Below are 17370 nucleotides of genomic sequence, written 5' to 3' on the forward strand. Positions count from 1 at the left end.
ATTATTGAATACTGAGTTAGAGAGGGAGGAAGGAATGGTTCAGCAGTTTGTAAGCACAGCAAGTCTGCAGCATGAGATGCAAAGAACAAAGCTTCTCTATCATCACAACCCAGCACTAACCTTTATTTAGATCAGAAGAAACAATAAATTCATTTTTAAATTAAATGCTAGTCACTATTTGTGTGTGTCTTTCTCGCTCTCTGCCACATTACTAGCTAGTGTGAAGTTCAAGCTAAAACAAGGCCACAAGGCAGATGCTTTCATGAGAAAAAATCTTTCTATTAATGAGTTAAACCCTCTTCATATTTACCGCAGTCACACAGCTAATTGTCAGCTCAAACATAAGTTGTTGGTGTTTGATATTAGATAAAAAAATATGGAATAAATCCCACTCATTTTATTAATATGATAAATTATGCACCATGTGTCCCAAGACTTCCCCTCATGCCAGCTTAAACAAACAACAAAAACAAAAATATAGGTTGGTTGAAGCTAAATTGTTCTGGTTAGAGAACAAAGATCCAAAAGCCTGTTGTAAGACAGAAACAATTCCTTTTCTTACCTTCACAGCGGGGAACTGCATTATCCCACACCACGTTGCCATCCTTGAGAATACAAGAGATGGTTTGCGAGCCATGGGTCTTAACGAAGCCCTCCTCGCACAGGAACGAGATGGAACTGCCCAGCTGAAGGCTCTCACCAAAACGCTTCCCATTCACTGGCACACCGGGGTCTGGGCACTCGTTGTGGCGAAATGCTATTGGAAGAGCAGAGAAAAGATGGGGTTAGCATGAGGTCTGAGCTGATAGTATTGTCCCAGTCACATAAAAAAAAATCAGAAAATATAAGGAAGAATACTTTCCTGTTAAAAACATTTGCTTGATTTTAAAACAAAACAGGAAAACTCAAGAACAGATTACCTGTAATCCTGCTGGTATTAATCCCTATCACATGCTACATTGTCTATGCAAAGATGCTAATTTCCATGGAGATTCTGAAATAATTACCCAAGTTTCTTGACTGAACTTCTTTTTTTTCTACCGTCAGCATTTAGCAATGCCAGTATTTAACGAGAAAGAATTTGTTTCACTTAGTGAGTCACATTGATTCTCCCTGCTGCAGTGATTCCAGAGGGTGGGAAACCACACCGTATGCAGATCATCAGTGCCAGATGACACTGCTGAACGACAGGTAGAGTAAACAAACGGAAAATTGTTTTCTCACACATCCGCAAAACTTCGTCCCCCGGGTCTCCCAATAAAAGTTCGACTAGGAAACAGTTAGAAAGGCCACGCATAAAACGCAGCCACACAAGAAGAGGCATAACCCTGGAACAAGGCATGTAAACAAATACATCACCTGCACCACCGTCTCTCTCACTTACTCACTCATGTTCACCCTTGCACGTACACACACACACCCGTAGGTGACACATGTAGGTGTTGATGAATCCCTCTTTGGTATCCACTGGACCCAAACCGAGCGCCAGCCACACCTCATCCATCACCATCATCTTATTTATTAACGTGCCAAACATCCCCTCAATGCAGTTTGGCATGTCCTTAATTAACATGAATGATGGAAGTTGTCCGCTTTGCCCCACAACCTCACAACTGCACAAGTCGTGCAGTTAGATGACACTGTTCTCAGGAACTAACCGTCATCTTCAATTAACTGCTCTTGACATTCATTCACCACGCTGCATTGCTTATTTATTTATTCATCTAACTTGCTAATTAATGCATTAGTCGCCATGTGTTGTCCACATTGTGGCTTCACAAAGGCACCTGGGTTGGGATGATGGCATGTCTGCAAATGAACTAGCGTCTGGGCCTAAAAGCATTCTGGGTAGGCTGGGATACAGTTTGTTATTTTAGCTACAGCAGAAATAGAGGCAGAACAGAGAAAAACAGTCTTATGAGTACACAGTGAATTTTACACAACAACCATTGTAGAAAGCGCAAGCATGTGCGCGCACACACACACACACAAGAAGTAAATTACTAATACTGTTTAACGTTTAGCCAAAATACTGTCAGACAGCGTGATCAGCTTCAAAGCAGGTATAAATTACAGCTTCTCTGAACAAAGTTCTTATCAGGCCTAACTGCTACAATTACAACAATCACAATACTAATACAACCACTACAATTCCGACTATAGGATGAGAACCTTCAAGTGTCAGACTGGAAATGTGAGATGATCCAGTTTTTGAACAGCCTGAACAGACGCTGACTAGAGAGCTCTTTAAAAGGGACATTTTGCAGGGACATCGCAGAATTAGTGAATTAAAAATCTTTTTTAATGTTCAGTGATGGGCGGCACGGTGGTGCAGTGGTTAGCACTGTCGCCTCATAGCAAGAGGGTTCCAGGTTCGAATCCCGGTCTGGGCTCTTCTATGTGGAGTTTGCATGTTCTCCCTGTGCCTGCGTGGGTTTTCTCCGGGTACTCCGGCTTCCTCCCACAATACCAAAAACATGCACGTTAGGTTAATTGGCTACTCTAAATTGCCCCTAGGTGTGAGTGTGAGAGTTTGTGGTTGTTTGTCTTTGTGTGTTGGCCCTGCGATTGACTGGCGACCAGTCCAGGGTGTACCCCGCCTCTCGCCCGTAGTCAGCTGGGATAGGCTCCAGCTCCCCCGCGACCCTGACGGATAAGCGGTATAGAAAATGGATGGATGGATGTTCAGTGATCATGTATTTCCCAAATGCACTGATAGCATAACAATGACGCTCAGCACAAATTGTTTTTGAGAGAAAAAGATGAAGAAAACAAAAACACATACTGACTCATGAAAAACTGGCGTGGGGCCTTGTGTCAAGTAGAAGGTTACCAAAACTCAAGGATATCCCTGAGAGGTAAGGTAATCTACGATAAGCAACAGAAACAGAAAGGTTTAAATGAGAAAGAGGATGAAAATCACTTCACGTCCTCCTGCTCATTATATGATGATTTAAGGGCTACATTTTTTAATACACTGTCCTTCATTTCTCCTGTGTTTTAGGGAGAAAATCTTTTTCAGTCAGATTTTATTGGTTAGCTTTTGGACATTGGTTTGCAATGTAATGTTATATGTAAGTTATGTTCTGGGCACTTGTATGTGCACAATTAACTACCTGACTAATTACTACTACTACAAATATTAAGTATGCCATCTTAGGCAGATGAATGTCTATATAATGCTGCGGTAAACTCGAGATATAAGTACAAACTGGAACATATGAAAGCAGCAAACTTTAAAAAAAAGTAAAGTGAGTATATAAAGTGAGTTAATAAAATGAGCCACTGTAGCTAATTTTAGTGCCAAATCTTATTGAGACAAAGCCACCGGCGACACCTCAGCTATCCATGAAAAAGCTTTGTGGATTTTTTTAGGGTTGGGGTTAGACACTGTGTGGAGATATTTATTTTGGGAAGAGGAAGAATGCAAAGATCAGGCTCATTACACAATAGAGCATATCAAGTGAATGCACAAATCCTGGTGCCAAACCCTCATGGTACAGTACATCCATGAAATGGGTTTAACAGCATGCAGCCAACGTGCACTGCGTCAGAGTATAAAACCCATCTGGAATTTCCTCAGAAGTCAGCAGCTACCCAGAATAGAATATAATGAGCACTGCCGCAATGTATCTGTCAGGTAAGGATGCTGCATCTTTGTTTGGGTTTTATTTAGATGTCAAGTCTCTATTTAGAGAATAAAGACAGGGTTTTTGTCATTTCTCCATGTGACTGTGAGTGTGTAAGGAATGTGTTGCTGATGGGTGGAAGAGTTTATGCGGTCGGTGGGAAACAAAGATATGGCAGATGATTCATGAGGCCTATTGCATACACATGCACATACACACACACACACATACTGTATACATGAGCAAATAATCCAGAATACAAAATATCCAGTCAGGGTGGGCCTTTGGTGATAAGCTTTGAAGATTTCCCTTTATCTGCGCTGGAGGAGCATTCAGTACTTACTTGTAAATGTGATGTTAAACCCTCTGTCTGTGTACGTGTGGTCAGTCAGGAACTCCAGTCGGGCCACATGGGCACTCGTTGTTATCGGAGGAGGCAGGACATCGCCGGAAAAGGTACCCAGGATAGGAGACTCAGCCTGACAAAACAAAGGTGAAGATTTTCTGATGAGACCAAAGGTATTATGAAGTAAAAAGGGAAAGAAGTCAGAGAGTATACTGCTCCTACAGGAACGAAGACAGATAAAATGACTAGCAAGTCCATTGAGGCAGGTTGTTTAGATCATGAACATAATTGCACAGGCTAATCTCCCTATTGACAGCTTATAAGTCAGCACTACCTTTCCCCCATCCTTGATGGAGAGGAAGTCAAACTGCTTCTCCATGCTGAGGTCGTTGAAGGCCAGATTGATTCGGCTCTCGGGGTTGGAGATGATGAGCCACACACAGTGCATATTGTTGCCGTACTCCTGGGGGTAGTTTGGAGACAGCAGCACCCCGGATGGAGTGGTAAAGTTGAAGAAACAAGAAACTATAGGAGTAATAAAGAGAGACAGACAGAGAGAAAAAAGAAATAAAACAGAGCAACATAAAACAAGTTTTGCTTAGGAGACCAAAAAACAAAAGTTTCATTTAGGTTTTCTGACTGCAAGACAATATGATTTCATACATTTTATTGAATGTGCAGAAATCCACCTCATATCCCACATACTGTAGACTCCGAACAGATCAATGAGTCATATTTCAAAAAACACATCTATAACCACCAATTTGTTTCCCCGTAAGATAAATGCATATAGGTATACAACATCCTATAACAAAAAGGTGACTTACTGTAGCAAAAACATACTATTTCTCTTCTAAGATATGAGAGGAGGATCAAACTAGCATCAATATCTTAGTAAGCTCTGTGTAGAGATGCTTATGGAAGCCTCAGCCTCTGTTTAACTAGAAAAAGGATTTTTTTCTACCTGAAAGGAATGTGTTGGCAAAGAAAATGAGAAATGCTCTCATTTCAGTCCCTGAGTCCTATCAAGGCTGTCACTTGATTCCAGCTGATGTTACTGGGCAGATGTAGCCTTCTTTTCTGCTTTGTCCATGGTGGTCTGGCAAGGCTAAACCACCATATGCTTGTGAGAGGACTCATGAGAAAATGGCAGCACTGACAGTATAATACTCCACTGAGATATCTTCATATGATGAGATAAAAAGAGCAGTCCTGGACTGCTGTGGCGTCTGGACATTCAGTCAGTTTTCTCACGTATCCATTACAATTGGTTTATACATAAATTTGAGGTGAGAAATACGCCCACGGAAAGGCAGAGTTATGCATTCTATCCACAGCACCTAGTTTAAATAGTATGAGAACGTTTTCTTTTTCGGCTAACTTTGATAATTGGTCAAGTTTCCTGAACCTAGAAGCAAGACTAGTTGATTGATTGAGGACATTTTTCATTAGAAACTGAGCTTACAGAATTTATTTAGGTTGGCTTTTATGGCAAAGGCTGCACTCAAAATGCAGACAAGACAAGACGATTTCATTTCAGCAATCTTAAACTTAATTACAAGCTCAACACCAACAGCTGCAAAGGATATTTCAATTTAAAGTTAATGAAGAAACAGGGAAAGATTGAAGAGATCTGTAAGATAAGTTGAGCATTAGTCATTTGTTCACAAATGCACATTAGAAAAATATCAAATGTTAAATATCCAGTTGTGGGAATAAAACTACCCCAATCTGCAGCCAAGATTGTTTTTGCCTTTTTGATACTAAAGTTAAACATAGTCAGATGTTTACCCAGCAGTGCAGGACAGATGTTAATTATTAACATCATCTGCAATTGAGGTTCTCTCTTTTTCTTCTACCTTTTTTACTCACATCATAATAACTTTATCTCACATTTTTACATCCATGTGTTAATAGTCTCATTAGGAACTATAAACACTTATATACAGTGTTTGTATGCAATGTGTGACAATCTAATTCTTAGTCGCAAACAATAACTGGTAAGGCTTAGGATCAGTTTAAATGAGTGCGATTTTGGAAAAGGCACAAAGGCTGTGCACTTGAATAAGGAAGGGATTTGTCTAAAGCACATGCAAGCAAACAAAATGGCAATGAAGATCTTTGCATTTTGAAAAGCACATCACCTTATTAACATTATCAATTTCAATGACAAAGACAAGCACACGTCTGTGCCCACATGACTAAAATAGTTTGTAAAATGTTAGCTAAATGAACAATGTTTGCCAGTTTTGAGGCCAGACTGATTTTTGTGCCAGCAACCCCTTTGTCATTTAGCTCAGTGATGTTCATCTACATACTGCAGCTTTTTGTATCCTATTATCTATAAATAATACAGCACTGGCCATTATCTGCATGGTCAGCTCTCTTTTTCTTTCCCCCTCACCCTCTTACACTCTCACTCTGCGTGTTTGTCTTTCATGGTGTTAATTAACTAATAAGAGCTCCTATTGTTTCTAAATCCACAGCCTCTGCTATGCAAACTGTTGGGATAATCTGATCGTTTATTATGCATCCATCCCTGCACTCATCTGCACAGACATCCATATTTATGCTCCCATGCATGCACATGAATATGAATAACATAATGCATCATAGAACTTACAAACACAGCTGGGTTTCTTTGCTGACCACTGGTTGTTCTTCTGACAGGTAATGTTCTTCTTCCCCACCAGCTCAAAAGCAGGCAGACACTCAAAGTAGAGTCTGTCTCCATGACGAAAACCCGTCCCTTCCCGTTTGCCATAAGCTGGGATTCCAGGGTCTCCACAGCTGCCTTGGTCAATTTCTGTGTCGGCAATATTAAACACATGCGCAATAATCATCAGTATGGAAGCTAACGCTCCTAAAAAAATCTTTATTGCCAAGCAACAGAATTGTAAAGATGTGTAAAGATCACACTTTAATTAACGCAAGCCACTTCTCTGAATGGCCTCTTGTTAACCTGAATATTATTTTACATAGAAAAATAGTATTGCTCAACATTACCTTACTGTAAAATGTACAGTGTAAATTGAGTTTATATTGTCTTGTCTATATATCATTCTATTACTAGAGATACATCACCAGCCAAAACTAATTCCTTGTGTGTATCAACATACTCAAATAATACCTGTAAATGTGTAAATAAATAAAACCTGATTCTGATTCATGGACAATGATGGTAACCCTACAGCAGATGAGAAGCATGTTTTCTTCAGTTTTCCTAAAAACGTTAGATAGCTGTTATCTATATTATCTATAGATGTCTCAACTCAACTTTATTACTGTTTGTTGCCTCCAGCACACATTGACAAAACACAATTGCATCAATAATAAGTGATAAGTGAAGATGCGGGATCTCATGCTAAATCTAAACAAACCACATCGTGCTGCTTCTCTGAATTTCCAATTTCAGATAATGGGGGTTTAGGTCATTGTGCTTGGTGTCTGACCCTACATCACATCAGGACAAAAGTCCCATGACAGCACACCCACAAACACATTTTTTTTTTTTCATTTGCATTTTAACTGTACTCTTTTTTTTCTTTTGCTGACTGTTAAAGTTTTCATGAACAGCACATTCATATGCAGTCATATTGTCTAGAAACTTCATCACATTCTTACCCTCAGGATAGCGTAAGAAAATAAATTGAAAACTTGTGGAAAACAACAAAGTGCACATTACATAGAGTAGGATACATTCTACATTATTTCCACCACTTTATAGTATATCCACCACAGGAACACTGGCATTTCTATCTAAGCAGAATTTCCTCTGTACATTCAGTGCAGTGGTGGGTCCAGGATTTGTTTAGCCTTGCTTTTCTGAAAGACATGAACTAAACAGGTTTAAAAAAAACATAAATATTTGCATCTTATTGGCTTGTTAGTAAAGTTAATATCTTGATCTTTATCCATTTTTTGCTATTTGTTCCCACAGCTCAGTCTTTTACCAATTTTCATTACTTGTCTACTAACTCTTGAAGCTATTTTATATATTTGTTTTTCTCCTGACACAATCTCTAGCCGGTTCTATTGATTAAATAGGATATTGTGCTGCCTCAGCTGATGTATGCCAAGGCAGTGGTGCATCAGCGAAATCTGTTTTATGGTTCAGAATTTCGTCAGGCACTCCTGACCTCGGGCACGATGAGGAAGAAATATTTGTGCAATAGAGAAAAAAATGGTCAGATTTTCTGCATGTTTGGAGTTGTAGCAGTTAGAGCTTGTCTTTCAACCAGAGGTGAAAATTGCATGGGACAAAAAAACCAGGTATCTTCTGCAACTGCACAGCACTCTGCCGACTCTAAAATAAAAAGAGTGCCTGCTGTTAAGGGCACATGTCCTCAACAGTAACCTCAGCTGGGTAATGCGTCCCCAGCTGTAGAGTGTCTTCCTTCCCGGCTTTGTTGAAACTGCGCTTCAAAGGCATTTTCCCTGAAGACTGAACGGATATAACGGCACAGATGTTAGCAAAGAATGACTCAGCGAAGACTTCATTTTGACAGAGGATAGACGTTTTTTAAAAATCTTGATTGAAACTTGATTTTCCTATATCATGTTTGGTATTTGATTAATTGTGTGTGTGTTTTTTGTTTGTTTGTTTGTTTTTTGGGGTTGAATGTGAATATATTTTTTAATTATTCTTTTAAATTCCGCTGGGAGGGGCACACACATTTTCATTGGATTCTGAATACAATGACAATAAAGGCTTCTTATCTTATCTCTTTTGTCGTCATGCATTTATCTCTAGCATAATTTTCTTTGTAACTAAGTAGTCTTCTCTGTCTCACTCTTATTCTCCCATAATGCTACTCACAGATTTTGCAAACCTCACTCACATCCGTCTCCCTCTCTTTCGCTCCCCTCCTGCAATGCATCCCTCCATGACCACTCTTCTTCCTCAAAACCACACAGGCCAGTTTCATTATCGGCAAGATTTATGCAATCCTCTTTCTTTCGCTCACGACTATTTCTACTTTTCTGAGATTGCAGATTGCGGATGGGAATGCTGAGGCATCCTATCGAGGCATCCGGACGGGGGAACGTGGAGAGTGAATAAGCTCATCCATCCAGGAAATGATGGCAGGGCCTAATACGATTTTAAACTGCACCAGGGGTGATGCTAGGTATAAATCCATACACCCATACACAAGCCCTAATGATGATCATCATTTAGGATGCATATTTAGAGCTCACTGCTGTTTGGATGTATGGCTGTCCGGAGGCAGCCCCATTCACAAGACAACTCATTGATCTTATGTGGAGTCACCTTTAAAGGGGGCAATGCTGAAAGGGAATTCGGAGGTGAGCCTGAGAGAGCGTTAATAGGAAAATATACAAAGGGAATGTGCAGAAAGAGTACTTGGAAGAACATGCTAGCTGTAAGATGGACACAAAAATACATTCATAAATATGCAAATGCTTAAAAGCACACGCACAAATATACACTCGTCTGTCACTGTAAAAGACTCACTGAAGAAGCCAAACTCCCTGCAATGTTTTGCTCAACCAAGTCCTTTCTGCCTCTGCATCCCTACAATTAGACCTTTTGGGAAAATGGATACAAATAAAGGCCCTTTGAAGAGTGTGTACCTTAGTGTCCACATGTGTATTGTGTCTGTTATACATGAGTTTGTGAATATATGTGCTCTTATCTGCGTGTGTTGCATATAAGAGCTCAGACAGGAGTGAATGAAACAGCATTTGATTCTCATGAATAAGGGACGAGATGTAATGGCACATTTGCCGTCTCTGTCTGTTTGACATTCGAGACTAATCCAAGCATTGTAATGGGACTCAGACTCGCATTACTGTCAACTACTACACTAAAATCTCCTAAGGCCTAAAACCACAAAAGGACTTTAATAGTCAAGCTTATTGGTATGAGTGCAAATCACAAACAATGTGTGAATGGGCTTTACAGGCCTCTCATTTCCAATAACCAAATTCAAGCTTTAAATGTGAAGTAGCAACAACAACTGAAGTTAATTTTATGTGGAAATATCGTAACTGTAGGTCAGCCTGGTTCAAGAATTGACAATTGACAACCTCTGCAGTCTGGATGGGCTCCAAAAATTCAGCTCACACCAAAGAGAAAATCACAAAGGACATAACCCTTGTGTTCTGTTGGTGTATATATTTGCATAGAGGTGGAAATAATTCCTGACATTTCAAATAATGCATACTCAATGTCATTATCAAGTACTACAGCGATTAGCTTTAGACCTATATATATGCTTTAACACATATTTTGTTTGTGATTTCAATGCAAGTTTATTCATACAAAACCATTAAGATTCAGGGTAATTCAAAGTGCTTCACAGGGGCATTACAATGCATTGAAAGTAAGACACTGACAACATTTTTAAATTGCGTTTAAAAGGCAAAAAACAAAAATGAGCAGAAAAACACTTAAGGATTATAAAATAAATTACATTTGAAAGACATTAAAAAGAAAAGCAAATAAATACAGATTAAAAAGTAGTTATGTATCTAATTTATTGGAAAGCGGCACTAAACAGTAATGCTTTAAGCCCTGTGCCCCTTTAAAGCGCTTTTCAGTTGAAAGATTGAGGCCACTGCAGAGTGTGAGCAACCCACACTCAAATGCATCAGTAAGTGTGTACTGGTATGACTGTGTTTGCAATTACACTTGATGATCAGGCTTAAAATACAAGTAATTGAGAATGCAAATTAGATTTTGGGTGCTCCAATCTGGGAGGTGAAGTGGTTCAAAGCATTTCTTCCCCTTCATTAAGTAGAACTCATTGTTTTAATTACACTTTGGTTCAGCATGCTGCTCCACTTTCTCTGTTATTTTTACTGATGAAAAATAAGCATCTGTGGGCAAGGGAGAAGACTCGCTGTGCTTCTGAGAGGCAAACGGCAGACTCGTCTACAAGAGGAACTCTGGCAAAGTCCCCACACTCGCATGCACACACACACACACACACAGACAAAAAGAACACGCACATACAGATTCTCAAGCTCACACTGTCACTCCTTTTTATCTCTCGTCTTCACACATGCAAGCAACCACATACACATATTAATTCCCTTCCCTTTTTTTTTTCAGGCTCAAACACATGCACACCGGCACACAGACACATAGCAGTAGGAGCACACACCAAGAGATGCACAGGATTAAGTGATGGTACAAATTAACAGCTATCAGCTACATTGATGGCTCATTGACACTTAAAATAATTGCCTTTATTGTCCTGTCTCGTTAGCACTCAAGGCATCAAACATGACACAAATAATTAATCTGAAAGCACAACTTGTGCAGAGTTACAATGGAACCAACAATTTGGGGCTTAATTCACTGATAGTCTTGACGGAGTTCTTGGTGCAGTATATGTTTGATTAAAGGGCTTTGTAATCTAGCTTCATTACAGTCTTAGATGCAGCTTCCTTCACACCCCGCCCTCTCCCCCAACACACACACACACATTTTTTCAAACTAAAACTTGGATTTATGAAAGCACAGGTGGACAATTCTGTTACTGAAGCAAAATGTGTTCTGTCAGAGCTTATGATGTCAACTTTGAGCAGTGAGTCACAGCGCGTGAGGGCAGACGACTAAAAAAAGACATTTAATTCCATGTGAGGGTAAAAGAAAGAGTTACTTTTTTTAAAATGCAGCTAGCAAGCCAGCACTCATCCCATTCACTGACAGCCAGAGTGTTTGAAGCATCCTTACCTTCATATGACACTTTGAAGCCCAGGGAGCCACTGGTGTCATCTGTTTTGAAATTGAGCCACATCTGGTGACTTGTGCTAACCACGAGGTCTGGAGTGGTGGTGCCAGAGAGGCTACAAAAAGGAAAGACAAGAGGACAGGTTTCTAAAACAGAAATGTCTCATATTTTAGGTTTGTTCTAAATATAGTATGACTGCAAGGCATATCAATGGTGAAACTAGCATCAGTTATCATAAACAGTGCTTACTCTTACTACAGTGAATAAGGTGTCACTTTCATAGCCAGAGGCCCTGTTTTCACTGCATCATTAAAAAAACGTAAATGCAAGCGGCAAAAACAACACCTGAAGTTATATATTAAACTATCTGACTTTTCTCATCAAAGAGGAGTGTTCTAAAACTGTTGCAGGCAGTTCCAGTCTGTGAAGTCTTTTTTTCCCTATCCTAACCCTTTTATTCAAAACAGTCGGGTACAAGAAAGTGGAAAATGAAGGCGAGATCAGTCAATGCCACAGAAGTAATTTAATCCTATTTGAATAGTAATTCCACCCAACTCTAATTAGGAAGTGTGTAGCTGCAGAGTAAGTGATTAAGGGTTTTAATTTTAGTGACATAGAAAATGGGTTGAGTAGTCAGGACGCAGTGTCTGGATAGGTTAGGTCCATGTTTTTGTCTTTTACTGCAGTCGTTTTGTCATTTGGTGAACCTGTCCAAACACGTGTCCTAAGATGCACTAGCACGCACCAGATTTACCTCTGCATTCCCTTTTTTTCTTCTGACTGCTTTACTCAAACACAAAGCTAATTGTTCAGATGACATGTTGTCTGATTGACCAACAAAGTTCCATTAAGCTGAATAACACCCATTATTTTTCTTTCAGCTTTCTCTGCTTCAACATCGATAAACAAAGCTCTGAGGTATGAACATCCCACATAACAAATCTGGTCAGTGTGTTGTAATCTTTGTACAAGCTAATCGCTGTCTTAAACATTTTCCTTCTCGGTGGCCTGTTTAAGGTAGTCTATCAGCTCACGGCAATTACATTCTTCCCACACAAGGACATCATTTTTCCCCGTGGATAAAAACGTTTGTGGCAGATTCACACCAAACTGTTCTCTTTCATTATCAAGCTGTCAGTGCCCAGTGGCTGTCAAGGGAAGGAAAAGAGGGGATTTGATTGGTTGTGACTCACTCCCTATTAACCACCATATTTATGATGGTGCTGCAGTAGGGTTACATGCTTTTGACCTTAAAGTTATGGAAAAAAAAAAAAATCCCTACTCCCTGCACGCGCTTGCCTGCACCACTGAATCACAAAAATATAGTCCTTAGCTAAACTGTGCTGATAGCTGCAGTATATTCTCTGGTGCTAAATTGTTTAAGTTTGTTTGAGTGCAAGAGCAAATACTATCTCAGTGACAGAGCTGCTGACTTTAATGTCATAAAGACCTCCATAAGGGCAAAGGAAGCCCTTAATTGAACAGATTTTTTTTTTTAGTGTTTGTGGAAGTATGTAAGTAACTACAAAAAAAAAAACATATTAAAGTGAGGAAAACCTTCCCCCATCAACAAATCTGTCCTCCACAAACCTCTCCCTCATTTATCTCTCACCTCCTCACAGTTGCCACCCAGGCGAGGCAGCCTCACATAAAAATTAATCTATAAAAACTTTATTAAGGTGGTAAATTTCAACGCAATTAATAACAACACCCTGTGAATTGTTATGGAGCATCTGCTAGCGCAAACTCCATTAGAAGGCATCAATATGCAGTTCACAATGCTTGCACCACATGGCTGTGATCTTGTTTTTAACTCTGAAAAGAGTGATGATTGACAATGTGGTGCAGCATCTATTTTTCATGCACTGCTGCATCAGGTGGTGATGAAATGAAAGAGAAACAGAACAAGAGGGAGAAAAAAGGCTGGAGGGTAAGGGGAAGAGAGAGGGGTGCTGCTGCTGGCTGCAGGGAAGTGGAGGAGGAGAAAAGGCATGTGTGCCACAAAGAAGAAAGGCAAAGAGGAAAGAGAAAGCAAAACACAGAATATGATTACATGGAACATGAGTGGAAAAAAAATGTAAAATGACTGCTGGAGACGACAGCGGGGAGTTAAAGCCAGAAGAAGTTAGATAGTGGAAGGAAGATGAAAGCCAAAAAAGGTAGAGGTCGAAGGAGTCACTCACACGTGGAAGATGGTCTTCTGGTCTCCCACCACCTCGCCGTCTCCCACCGTCAGGGTGTCGTAGCCTCGCTCCAGGTCAAAATCCTCAAATGTCAGCTTGATCACCTTGACAACAGCGGGGACATCGCCAAGACAACCGTTAACGACAGATGCTTGAATGCTCCTGACACCAGGTGCAGAGGAGAGACCCCTTCCCATCTGTGGCTTTGCATCCTTTGGTCCATCCATCCATCCATCATCAATCAATCTCTTTTGAATATATGTCTGGCACAATTCCATTTTGCACATGTAACAGCTGTGTATGTGAAACACATATCCTTTAACCACATATCATCACAAGTCTTAAACCATCCAGCTTTTATAGGCTGTTTGTGTAAATTAGCAGCTTGTCTCGGCCAGAGTTTTGCCGATGTACTTGTGACTGTGCGGATATTTTGTTACATCTGTCTTCCACTCTGGTGATTATCAACTCTCTCTTGCTAATCAAATATCTGATTGCCTGCCAGACAGTCTGCACGAACCCTACTCTTTGCTCATCAAATCAGCAGGTTGCAGATGTCTTTGTGGCCTACTTAGCTAGACTTAGAATCACTTCCAGCGCATCAGGAGATGTGGCAGGGGCCTTGAGGTTGTCCACAAGGTGAATATATGTATATAAGATTTATCTATTGGATTTTAACACTGAGGAAGAAAACAGACCTATTCATTTCTTCTCATTGCTATGCTGCAGTTGGGAGTGTGGGAGACAAAGTGGGAGAAGGTAAGATAAACAATAAGTGAAGCCTGACTGAGGGAAGCTAAGGGCATCTTTAACAAAGGCAGACAAACAAAAAAAGTTTTGATTATGATAGTCCAAAATGTTGATAAATGAAGGCAAAAGGCAAAATAATGTGAGAAACTTATATATATATATATATTAAGAACAGCAAGGACTGTCTTTGTCTCCCATTTTAAATTGGCTGCAACTGATTTCCGCTAAATTCCTAATGTTTTCAGAGGAGCGAGAGGGCCAGGCCTAATGAAAAACCTTATATAAATGCAAATTGCATTCTGTCCTATGTTAAACTCAGTGCCTAATGAAAATTGCCAAGGTGGAGAGAAGAGATGGATGGCGTGTGGCAAAATAGGTCAGATCACTCGATAAATAGAGTTTCATACCACAAACTCATCTCCCATCTGCCAGCCAACAGGTGAGGCACAGAGGGGGGAGAAACTGACAAAAAAAGAAAAAAAAAAGCAAGCACACACACACACACACATATATATATATATATATATATATATATATATATATATACTTTATATTTCTGACGGCATGTCTGACATTTTGTTCGTTTTAAAACAGAAACCCCAGTGTCCCTGACGATGACGGATAAACACTTAAAAGATTGTCAACTAAAAACAGCTGCATTCAGAACCCTCGGGACATTATGAAGGAGCAACACTTGACAAGAGGCCCACATTAGTCATCATGTCACGAGGTTGCATTTAGGTCTCAAAGAGCCGTGTCATGTCCTACCATCCTCCGTTTGCAGTTCCGCCTCAGTCTCCTGTCTGACCTAATGTCTCCTCTGGCTGGGCCTATGCGCACAGGCAGGAATAGAAGCCCATTACATCTCTAAACAGAAAGAACAGTCTCGCTCCATCTTCATCTGGACCAGACACGGAGGCAGAGACAGCCCAAAGTACTGTTGTCTGTTTCAGCAGGCTGGCCGCCGGCTATAGCCAAGGGTTTCTGTGTGTGTGTGTGTGTGTTTGTACACAAACAAGTCAAGGGTGGGGTTGGGTGGGTGTGCACTGTATCTAACTACCCCCTCTGCCTCGCCTCTCACCTAATATAGCCTCTCCTTCACTCTGCGCAGTGCAATAAGAGGACAGATTTGTAAAACCGTTTTGTTTGAGTTCAGAGAAGGAGATTTGGCAGGAAAGCAGCTGGGTGGCCTTGAATGCAACTCCAAAGTCAATGGTCTGAACAGAGTGACTATGACACTTTCATGATATCCTCTGAGCATGCTCTGAAAACCTCTCCATTACTCTTCTGTCCGTTCCTACTCTTTTCTTCTCTCCCTCACCACAGGTGTTTCTAACAACTCTCTTTGTCTTCTGTTGGCTCAGTTCCAGTGTCCCTTCGCCCCTCTTTCATTTTCCTTATCTCTCACATTTCTCCTATCTCTCACATGGTGTGTTCAACAGCCCCCAAAATGTCCTGTAGCAATTATCAAAAGTATAAAATGAGTCATTTGTATCAAAGAAGAGCTTCCTGTGGAGATCGTCCCTCACAGGTGCAAACACATCAATTAGCTGCTTTTCAGTTTGCTGCCAGCTAAACACAACACTTCCAACACACCGTTGGAAACAGGCCGTTACAGCAGAAGAGCTGAATTACTTTCCTTTCATTTACCTTAGATGTGTCTGTGGCTGTGATGACCCAAGTGCAGTTAGCATTGTTGTCGTACTGGACCGGGTAGTTCGGAGATGTGATGACGCCGCTCGGTCCTCTCAACTGACCTCCGCACATTGGTGCTGCAAGGGAAGACACAGGAAGAGGAAAAATGTTTGGTAAACAACACTTTAAACACTCCTTCTCACTTATACACCACAAAAGATGAGGAGTCCGTCAAACCTTACATTTACAAGTCAGATTGTTGTTTGGCTGCTAGCTGTGCTGATTCCTCCTTCAACCAAATTAGCTTCCAAATGTTAACGTTTTCTTATTACTCATACTAGAAATTATATTTATTGCACTGTGCATGATATGTAATAGATTTTTTTCCCCTCTAATGTTCACTCCATTTAGTGGTTTAAAACTCTCATCTCAAACTTAATGAGAGGTGACAAATACAACCTGTAAACAAGCATCACTTTGGAAAGTTGCAGCTGTTTGGTCAGTGCTTGGGAATGACAACTGGTCATTTTTATTTTTATTTTTTGAACCATCATCAAATAATAAACCAAAGAGCTAAACCAAACCTAAAACCTAAACCAAATCAGCTGCTGTGAAACATCCAAACACTTGACTTGCCGATGCTGCGCCATGAATAACAGACTGATGAAAGATTGAATTAAACCCATAAATCACACAATTTTTCCATGAGTCTAAAATATGTTGGAGATTGTTTTCTTCAAATAATCTCAGGTTAATTTATTTTAACAATAAAACAAAGCAGATGACATCAGACTGTCTGTATGATCCTCTGCTATTGGATCATATGCTGCTCCAGTATAGTTTTGCACATTGGAAAAGTTATCATGGTTCTAAAAAAAAACACAACAAAACAAGCTCTCATTGAAAATAATAGGTGAGCAGTTATCAAACCAAGCTTTAAAGGACAATGTGACTTTTATGCTAAGGCCCGGGGGTATCCGCATGGCAGAACTGTTAAACAGCCCTTCAAATTAAAGTAGAATTCCTAATGAGTACTTTAAGAGAAGTGAGTTAGTACGTGTGTACATATGTAGGGTATAACCTGAAAATATTTGAAAGGACCTGGACGGGCAACCCAAATTTTA

At 40.2% G+C, this 17370-nt stretch overlaps 1 protein-coding gene across 1 annotated transcript in view; it reads right to left on the minus strand.

The window, feature by feature from the left end:
- csmd2 (CUB and Sushi multiple domains 2) overlaps positions 1-17370 on the minus strand; it is a 254062-nt gene that overhangs the window by 87310 nt on the left and 149382 nt on the right. Inside the window, exons 13-19 of the mRNA XM_046417596.1 lie at positions 16262-16383; positions 13862-13965; positions 11681-11793; positions 6599-6781; positions 4310-4500; positions 3973-4108; positions 563-757 (exon numbers count right to left, since the gene is read on the minus strand). Of these exons, the coding sequence (XP_046273552.1) occupies positions 563-757; positions 3973-4108; positions 4310-4500; positions 6599-6781; positions 11681-11793; positions 13862-13965; positions 16262-16383 (1044 nt within the window). The remainder of the gene's footprint in view (positions 1-562; positions 758-3972; positions 4109-4309; positions 4501-6598; positions 6782-11680; positions 11794-13861; positions 13966-16261; positions 16384-17370) is intronic.

Source organism: Scatophagus argus, chromosome 17 (genome assembly GCF_020382885.2).
Source record: "Scatophagus argus isolate fScaArg1 chromosome 17, fScaArg1.pri, whole genome shotgun sequence".
NCBI lineage: Eukaryota > Metazoa > Chordata > Actinopteri > Scatophagidae > Scatophagus > Scatophagus argus.